This window comes from Arachis duranensis, chromosome 5 (assembly GCF_000817695.3).
Source record: "Arachis duranensis cultivar V14167 chromosome 5, aradu.V14167.gnm2.J7QH, whole genome shotgun sequence".
In the NCBI taxonomy this organism is placed as follows: Eukaryota; Viridiplantae; Streptophyta; class Magnoliopsida; order Fabales; family Fabaceae; genus Arachis; species Arachis duranensis.
In genome coordinates this window covers 12,580,817-12,590,713 of record NC_029776.3, presented here as the reverse complement: position 1 = coordinate 12,590,713, position 9,897 = coordinate 12,580,817, and the positions used below count along the sequence as shown (strand labels likewise).

Genomic DNA, 9,897 nt, shown 5'->3' with positions numbered 1-9,897 from the left:
ATCGACTACGAGTTATAATTCGGCTAACATCTTGGTAATCGACATATTACTTACACCGAGTTTATGACAATAAATGGCCTTTTTGATCGGTTATATCTTAAACAGTAAATTAAGGAATATTATTGTTATAATATCTCGGTTATAAAAAGCAATCGAAAGGAAACAGTAAAGGTAGACCATTCTAGACTAAGCAATTTCTTAAGATAACTCTTCTAAGCTGACTTGAGCATCGGAGTACTTTTTGCAGGTACTTCCCCCCTTTTCCCTCTTGGCTCCGCTGGCTGGTGGTGGAGTATTGCGACTCGAAGATAAGCTCGGCCTCCTACTACTCGGGAACAACTTATAGTTCGGTTATAACCAGGCAAGAACATTTGGCGCCCACCGTGGGACCGAAGCTTGAAATTCCTCTTTCTCAGGTCCCAAACACCCCGACGATTAGTAATGGCCGACGCACCTCCCCCCACGCCATCCGAGCTCCTCCGTATGGTAACCGAGCTTCAACAGGCAAACCAGCAAATGGCCGAGGCAAACGAGCGTATGAGAAACGAGAATCAACGGATGCAACAGCAAATGGAGCAATTAATCAATGCTCGCCTTGAACACGGTAACGATCATAATGAACGGAACAATGATGATGAACGCCGCACACACGTCTCGGAGACACCTCAGGACGGCGAAGGCGGAGGTCCTCGGGATAACGAAAAAAAGCCGAGACCGACGGAGACGAGCTTGACAACTCCACAGGACCGTTCACAGCAGATATCATGAATTTCCAACTACCTAGACAATTCACTTTACCAACAACGCTAACCCCTTATGATGGATTGGGAGATCCAAAGCAACACATTAAGAAGTTCCGATCAATTATGATAGTCAACGGTGCATCTGACCCAATTTTATGTCGCTGTTTTCCTTCTTTTTTAGATGGTCCTGCACTTGACTGGTTTTGCTCTTTGCCTACAGATTCAATTTCCCGATTCCAGGAGCTGGCAAAACAATTTGAGGATCACTTCGCAGCATCTGCGATATACCTACATGATTCCGACTACTTGACGACTGTTAAACAAGGCCCTCAAGAAAGCCTGAAGGACTACATCACCCGTTTTACGAAGATAGCAATGAGGATCCCCGATCTCCACCCTGAAGTCCATTTACATGCCATCAAAAGCGGCCTCCGCCCGGGAAAATTCCAGGAGGCTATCGCGGTGGCCAAACCAAAGACTCTGACCGAGTTTCGTGAGAAGGCCAAGGGACAGATAGATATTGAGGAGCTTCGACAAGCTCGGAAGTCTGAAAGGTCGGCATCCACCAAAGAGGACGACAAACCTCGAGAAGATAGAAAAAACTTCAAACCGACACCTCGCTATGAATCATACACACAGTTTAATGCAAAGAGAGATGATATCATCAAAGAAATACTAAATTTCAAGTTGATAAAACCTCCTCGAAAAGCCGGGAGTTATCCAGAGCTAAAAAATGCTGACAAATCCAAGTATTGCACGTTCCATCAAAAGTTCGGTCACACAACCGATGAATGTGTGATCGCAAAAGATCTTCTCGAACGTTTGGCACGACAGGGGCATCTTGATAAATTCATTGCAGGCCATATGCAGAATAGATCCACTTCTACAGCAGAACCATCCTCTGCAGGAACTTCATCAAAAGACAAGGGGAAGGTTCCCACCCAACCTAGAGGTGTAATTAACTGCATTTCAGGGGGCTACGCAGGAGGGGGCATACAAGCTCCGCTAGAAAGCGCACATATAGAGCAATGCTCGCACTTGGGAATACCACCAACAATACTCAGCCGGCGCAGAAGGTTCCTGAGATGACGTTCTACCCAACCGATTTTTGTGCTCATGATGCAAATTTGGACGACCCTGTCGTCATCTCCATTCAGCTCGGCGATTTAATAGTTCGGAAAGTACTACTGGATCCAGGCAGCAGCGCCGACGTTTTATTCTTTACCACATTTGAAAAAATGAAATTAAGTACTAACATTTTGCAACCATATGTAGGAGACCTGATCGGCTTCTCAGGAGAGCGAGTCCCGGTCATGGGTTCAGTGTGGTTACAAACCACACTAGGCGAACAACCATTATGTAGAACACAGGACATTCAATACCTCGTGGTGGACAGCTTCAGCCCTTACAATCTCATTTTAGGCCGACCTTTTTTAAACAGATTTGCTGCAATTGTATCTACTGTTCATCTTTGTGTCAAGTTTCCTACGCAGGACGATATGGTGGCCACAGTTCATGGCGACTTACAAGAAGCTCGGTACTGTTATAACACGAGCCTAAAGCCTATCAAGAGAAATAGTGACAAACGCGTCAACTCTATTGGAGCCGAGCAGCCAATGCTAACCGAGTTGGATCTCCGAGCCGATCTTCAAGATCGCCCTTTACCCAATGAAGAGCTAATAAAGCTTACCTTGACCGATGATCCCGCCAAATTCACTTTTGTTGGCACATCCATGGAAGACGAAGAAAAAGACAAGCTCATTAGTTTCTTGAGACAAAACGCCGACTTATTTGCCTGGACGTCAGGAGACATGCCAGGAATAGATCCATCTATCATTACGCATAAGCTCGCCATTAATCCGGCAGCCCGGCCAATAGCTCAGAAGAAAAGAAACCTCGGCACAGAAAAGAGACTTGCATCCATGGCCGAGGCTAAAAAGCTCATTGACGCAAACTTCATACGAGAAATCAGGTTCACCACTTGGCTAGCCAACATCGTAATGGTAAAGAAACATAACGGTAAATGGCGCATGTGCGTTGATTTCACTAATTTAAACAAAGCATGCCCAAAGGACACATATCCTTTACCTTCAATTGATACTTTAGTAGATAATTTTTGTGGTTATGGTACATTAAGTTTCATGGATGCATATTCTGGTTACAACCAGATCCTTATGCATCCATCAGATCAAGAAAAAACAGCTTTCATCACTGAATATGGTAATTATTGCTATAACGTTATGCCTTTTGGCTTAAAGAATGCAGGGGCAACATACCAACGGCTGATGAATAAGGTCTTTGACCAACAGATAGGGAGAAACATCGAGGTATATGTTGATGACATGGTGGCAAAAACTAAGATCGGCGAATCCCATATAAAAGACCTCGCTGAGATATTCGGACAGATCCGAGCTTATAACATGAGACTTAATCCAGAAAAGTGTGCCTTTGGTGTCCAAGGCAGAAAATTCCTCAGTTTCATTCTCACTAGTCGAGGAATTGAAGCAAATCCGGAAAAATGTCAGGCGATTCTCGACATGCACAGTCCCACAACTATCAAAGAGGTGCAGCGACTGATAGGACGACTAGCAGCACTCTCCAGATTCCTGCCATGTCTGGCGTCTAAATCGGCAAGTTTTTTCCAATGTTTACGAAAAAAACACGGCTTTCCATTGGAACAAAGACTGCGAATTCGCATTTCAAGGATTAAAGCAATTCCTTTCTAAACCACCTATTTTGCATAAACCTAAGGTCGGCGAGACATTATATTTATATTTATCTATCACTGATAAACCTCTCAGCCACTGCGACAAATACTCGCCAGGCCCGAGCTTGCAGGGAGACTGATTAAGTGGTCAATTGAACTCTCAGAGTTTGATATTCAGTATCAACCTAGATCATCGGTGAAGTCACAATATTTAGCCGATTTTGTTGCTGAATTTACAGGATCAGGCCCAAATGAAGATACCGAAAGTTGGGTATTATTCGTCGATGGAGCATCAAACCCCCAGGGATCCGGTGCAGGGATACTCTTGGAGAACCCCAAAGGAGTTATTATTGAACATTCTCTTCGGTTTTCCTTTAAAGCTAGCAACAATCAGGCCGAATATGAAGCCCTCAAAGGGCTCAGGTTAGCCATTGAATTACAAGTCCTTAATTTACATGTTTATTGTGATTCCTTGTTAGTCGTTCAACAAGTAAATCAATGTTTTCAGACAAAAGACCCAATTTTGTCAAAATATCTTGAAATCGTCAATCAACTAATAAACCATTTTTCCAAATTCGACATTACACACATCGAAAGAGATCATAATCACAGGGTAGATATATTATCTAAGTTAGCTACTAGTCAGTCACATAATGCTTCGCTTTTACAGTCAGTTTTGCAGGCGCCGAGCATAAATATGATCGGCAACCCTCAATCCGAGGATACCTGGCAAAAGCCATATATCCAATACCTCAAAAATGGGGAACTTCCACTGGAAGTAAAAGACACTAAAAAGTTTAAGCGACAAGCATCTTTCTTTACATTGTTGAATGACGAATTGTATCGGCGAGGTTACTCTCGACCATTGTTGAAATGCTTAGACAGATCAGAGGCCGAAATAGCCTTGGCTGAGGTTCACGAGGGCATCTGTGGAACACATTTAGGAGCAAGGAGCCTAGCACGCAAGATTCTCTGCGCCGGTTTTTACTGGCCGACCATATGGGAAGACAGTCAGAAGAAAGTCCGAAATTGTGATCACTGCCAAAAGCACGCCCCTACACTAAATATCCCAGCCGAAGAATTGCATCAGTCAACGGTAAGCTGGCCATTCAATAAATGGGGAATGGATATCCTCGGACCTTTTCCTACTGCACCAAGACAGGTAAAATATTTAGTTGTGGCAATCGATTACTTTTCCAAGTGGATTGAAGCTCAACCTCTAGCCAGAATTACATCGGCACAAATGATATCATTTGTCTGGCAGCATATAAGCTGTAGATTTGGTATACCTCAACATATTGTAACTGACAATGGTCGCCAGTTTATAGACCATAATTTTCAGACTTTTTTGTAGAATTTGAAAGTCAAACAACATTTTTCTTCAGTTGAACACCCTCAATCCAATGGTTTAGCAGAAGCTGCCAACAAGGTCCTCCTCCAAGCTCTACGAAAGAAACTCAACGACGCTAAAGGCTTATGGGCCGAGCTTATTCCAGAGATCTTATGGGGATACAATACCTCGGTACATTCAACAACTAAGGAAACACCATTCCGTTTGGTGTATGGTTCTGATGCAATGATTCCAGTTGAGATATCACAAAACTCCCTAAGAACGCAACATGAAGCCCATGATGATGCCCGCCGAACCGAGCTTGACTTGGTTGAGGAGGTGCGAGCCATGGCAGCAATTCGGCAAAAAGCATTGCAGCAACGAATAGCTCAACGCCATAACAAGAACGTCAGACCAAGATCATTTCATCAAGGTGATTTGGTGTTAAGGAAAACTGAAACAGCACGTAAACCACCTTCCCATGGCAAGCTCGCTGCAACATGGGACGGACCTTACAGAATACGTCAAGTGATCGGCAAAGGTGCATATCATCTCGAGGAATTAGATGGAACAAAACTACCTAGCACTTGGAATGTTAGTTCCTTGAAGAAATACTTCAGCTAACAAAATGCAGCACGCTAGTACTCTTTTTCCTACCTTGAGATTTTTTCCATATATGGTTTTGCTCAAGAAGGTTTTAACGAGGCTAGCTTACCTATCTCAATTGTAAAGGTACTGCACTAAATAAAATTTGTTTTCTTTGATATATCTATCTATGCATAGTTTCACTGCACATACTTTATATCAATTGTCTCTTACCACGATCTTAAAATATATATATATCGTCAGCCGAACTTAAAGTCGCATTGATAACTCATGCGCAAACAGCCGCTGATAAAATCTCAATCAGCACATCAAACTAATCAGACCTTAAGATTGGGACACATAAAAATTAGGATTAACCATATCCTAATTTAACAGACATATCAACCGCAAAGCAAACAGTACCAAAACCATAGTCATCAAAACGACTATACATAAACCATTCAAAACAAATAGTTTTTACAGGAATCAGATCATTCCATTTCAAAAAAGGGACAAAGAGAAAGACAGTCCAAAATACAGCCAAATATCTTAGTCAGCTAAATTATCATCACCCTCTTCAGCTCCATCTTCATCATCAACTAATTCACCATTCCGAACTACTTTGCTCGGATCCATGGCAGTAAAATCGTTTCCAGGAAACAAAAACTTAGCTTGGATTACAGCACGTTCAAAACCTTCTGCGAAGGCATCAAGGATATCGGCATCTCGGCTCGATTCCATCTGTTTCAATTTCATTGTCACCTCCACAATTTTTTCATTCATCATACTCAACTCACCCTTCTTCTTCTCTAATGACTCAGTTACACTCTCATGCTCTTCCTTTTCGAGCTTCAATTTCTCCTTCACAACAGATAACTCATTCTCAAGCTCGATCAGCATAGTTTCTTTCATTTCCAGCTGACCCTTTAGCTCCGTGCTCTCAGACGCAGTTTGTAACATCTTCCTATGCCTTTTTTCCTGACTCCGACCAATGCTGGCCAACCGAAAACCCAAAACCTACATTATTACAAACCCAATTAATTTTTCAGAGAAAAAAAAGAGAGAATAACACAAAAGCCGATCTTAAAAGCTACTAAAGCATATAGCTGACCTGCATAAATTGATCTATACCGAGATCTCCCACTTCATCAATACGAGTAACGTCGGAAGCAGACTGCACAACTTCGTCTGCCACAACGTTAAAAGGAAAATTATTGTCCCACAATGACGAACCATCACCCTCTTGCTCAAAAGAGTGGAGCTTTTCTTGCTTGACAGTAAAACTCGCCAATTCGTCGAGCTCAATCGTTTTCCTCCCCTCTTCTAGGTTTTCGGACTTTCTCTTCTTGAACACAATTCCTTTCTTCTTCGGAATCGGTTGATTCACCTCAACCTCGCCTTCCACTTTTTCCAGGTTAGAGGAAGACCCTTCAAAGTTTTTCATCTTAAAACGAGCTCTCATACTCGATGCTGAGACCCCAGGATATCTCCCACCTGAAAACAACAAAACAAAACTATCAGCAATTAGAGTTTAAGGCAGAGCAGATAATCAATAAATCCTTACCTAAATATTCCACTACAGAAGCCCTATTTTCCTCCCAAGGCAACAAGTTTGACACAGATATCAACCCACCCCGATCAACCATTTCCATTAAAAAATTTATAATACATTTTTTTCGGGGCGATATCAGTTCGGGACCCAATATATGATTAGGATGACAACACCAATAAAGGGGAAAATGTTCGCCGAGATTTTCGTCTAAATAGAACGGAAATTCCTTTTCCACCGATCTCACTTTGAAAAATATTTCTTTAAAATCTTTGAAAGAAGATTTGTACAATTTAAAAACAGAAAATCCAGGTGTACTGTTCAGGTTTACCCAGAGGCCTTTCCAAACGCCTTTTGCTTGAAAAAGTGAGAAAAACAGCTCTACCTCAGGTTCAATCCCTAAGAATTCCATTAACACTTCAAAACATTTTATAAAAGCCCATCCGTTAGGATGAACCTGAGAAAGAGCACAGTTCATCTGTTTTAATATATTGCATTCAAACTTTGTAAAGGGTAATTTCACAAACAACTCCTCAAGAACGCAGCTATACACATAGAAATTTTCAAAATCCTTTTTTCGATGATAAACCCGATCCATACGGTTACATGGAATCAATTCGATGTGAAAACCAAGCCTCGTTATTCTTTCTAAACTTATTCCCGTAACACTTTCTTTATCGAAAAACAGAGAGGCCCTTATTTTCACATCTTCACTGACCCACCCATATGATCCATCGTCTTCTACCTTAGGCAACGCCTTTACTTTCGTATCACTCATTTTTTCTATCAGACGAAGGAAAATCAACAGAAATAAGAGGAGTGAGGGAGTAACATTTCTAACCTCTTTTGCTCATTCTTTAAACCCCCTTGCGAAGACAAAAGGACTAGAGCAGTTGAATCCTCACACGAAAGTAACTCAAGGTCACTTTTTAGCCACTCATTTAAGAAAACGTTTTCAATTCCAAGTTAAAATCCTGACCCTTCATTAAAACCCACTTTCAACGGCATAAATATCACTTTGGAACTTGCACCTTCATTGAAAAGACAAATATCATCATTAACTCTTCAGGTAACTTTTGCTATACTACAATAAATACACCCCATTCGATGCGTCAAGTTGACCTGGGGGCTCCTTACGCTGAGCTATAACTCGGTCAAATCAAATTTCAAAGCTCAACTTGCCTTATCTACACCCAGGCTAAGCTTGGGGGCTGTGATACGACCGTTATACATCGGTTACGAGTTATAACTCGGCTAACATCTTGGTAACCGACATATTACTTACACCGAGTTTATGACAATAAATGGCCCTTTTGATTGGTTATATCTTAAACAGTAAATTAAGGAATATTACTGTTATAATATCTCGGTTATAAAAAGCAATCGAGAGGAAACGGTAAAGGTAGACCATTCTAGACTAAGCAATTTCTTAAGATAACTCTTCTAAGCTGACTTGAGCGTCGGAGTACTTTTTGCAGGTACTTCCCCCCTTTTCCCTCTTGGCTTTGCTGGCTGATGGTGGAGTATTGCGACTCGAAGATAAGCTCGGCCTCCTACTACTCGAGAACAACTTATAGTTCAGCTATAACCAGGCAAGAACAATATATATATATATATATATATATGAGGGTATATAACTATATATAGATGGATTTTGGTGTCTGCTCTATTATATTCCCAACATTGTGGAGCGTATCGACCACATTATCACGTGGAATATTATACTTGCGACCTAGAAATAGAAAGGTTGCACCACCCTTTGTTCGAGTACAAGATTATAATTAACGGTGAGAAGATGATATGATTAACGAATAACTTGCCATGTCCGAGAAAAAAGAGCATCTCCTGTGGCTTAATAATAATAAAGGATAATAAACATCTCATGTCATAAAATTACTCATCCCAAAAACTTAAGCTAATTTTAGAATTCACCAAGAATCGAATTCTTGACCTTTCAGATTTAGAACTCTAATACCATGTTATGATACTATTTATCCCAAAAACTTACACTAATGAAAAAGAGTAACACTAATGGTTATATCTCTAATACTCTCTAAACCTCTATTATACGTATTGTACAGATATTCTATTGGCTTCCATACTTTTCCTAATAAATATGGACGAACAAAGAATCATTATTATTACTAACGTAGTGTGAAGGGACGCCGCCTAGTATATGGGATAAAATTTAATTTTGAACATATTAATGTGAAATTTAACTCTGCCTATGTTTACATAGCAGGTTTCAAGTGCGGAAAAATAAAGTTGTGATAGAATTGTGACAATCTATGTAAAACTTTTGTGGCAGCAACCTATAATGTCCTTAAATTCCTGATTTCAAAAAAAAAAAAAACTGAAATTGTATGTGAATTAAACAATATAAATACATCAATGTATTTTGGGAACACAAATTAAAAAGATGCACCCGGCTAATATTGAGGTGTCCAAATTAAATAAAAAACTGCATTCAAAGCCCCACGATCTTTGCTTTGATTATTATTTAATTTAACCACAAGTAATAGACCTTTAACCAATGTATAAGACAAGTCACAATAATTGAGGAGCATATCAGCATATTATATATTATATTATTTATTAAAAAGGCTTTTCTTGTCCTACTTTTAGTCTCTCTGCTGGTGATGAGGAAGGATCACTTGAATGGCTTTTGGCTGCATATGTGTCAGTTTGTCTAATGTCTTATATATCAACTCATCTAGTTGGTGGGAGTTTTCAACATCGGCATATTGCATATATGATAATCTTATCAATAATTTTAAAATCCAAATAAACTTAGCTTGCCCCCTTAATAATCACCATTATCTTTTTATAATTTGGGCACCAAAAGTCTTAGCTTAATTACAGCCCTAAAAATAGATGTTAGTTGATTATGGGTTCAAAGGCGTTAATCACCTTCATGATGGACTTTATTTAGAAACATAATAGGAAGAGTCCATACTGAGAGCATATTTAACGATGGTTTTAG

At 40.3% G+C, this 9,897-nt stretch overlaps 1 protein-coding gene across 1 annotated transcript; it reads left to right on the top strand.

Moving 5' to 3' along the window:
- The first annotated feature begins 764 nt into the window (after nucleotides 1–764).
- Nucleotides 765–1,832, top strand: LOC107488104 (uncharacterized). Its single transcript, XM_016108800.1, has one exon. The coding sequence runs from the start codon at nucleotides 765–767 to the stop codon at nucleotides 1,830–1,832; it is 1,068 nt and encodes a 355-aa protein (XP_015964286.1).
- Nucleotides 1,833–9,897: the final 8,065 nt, after the last annotated feature.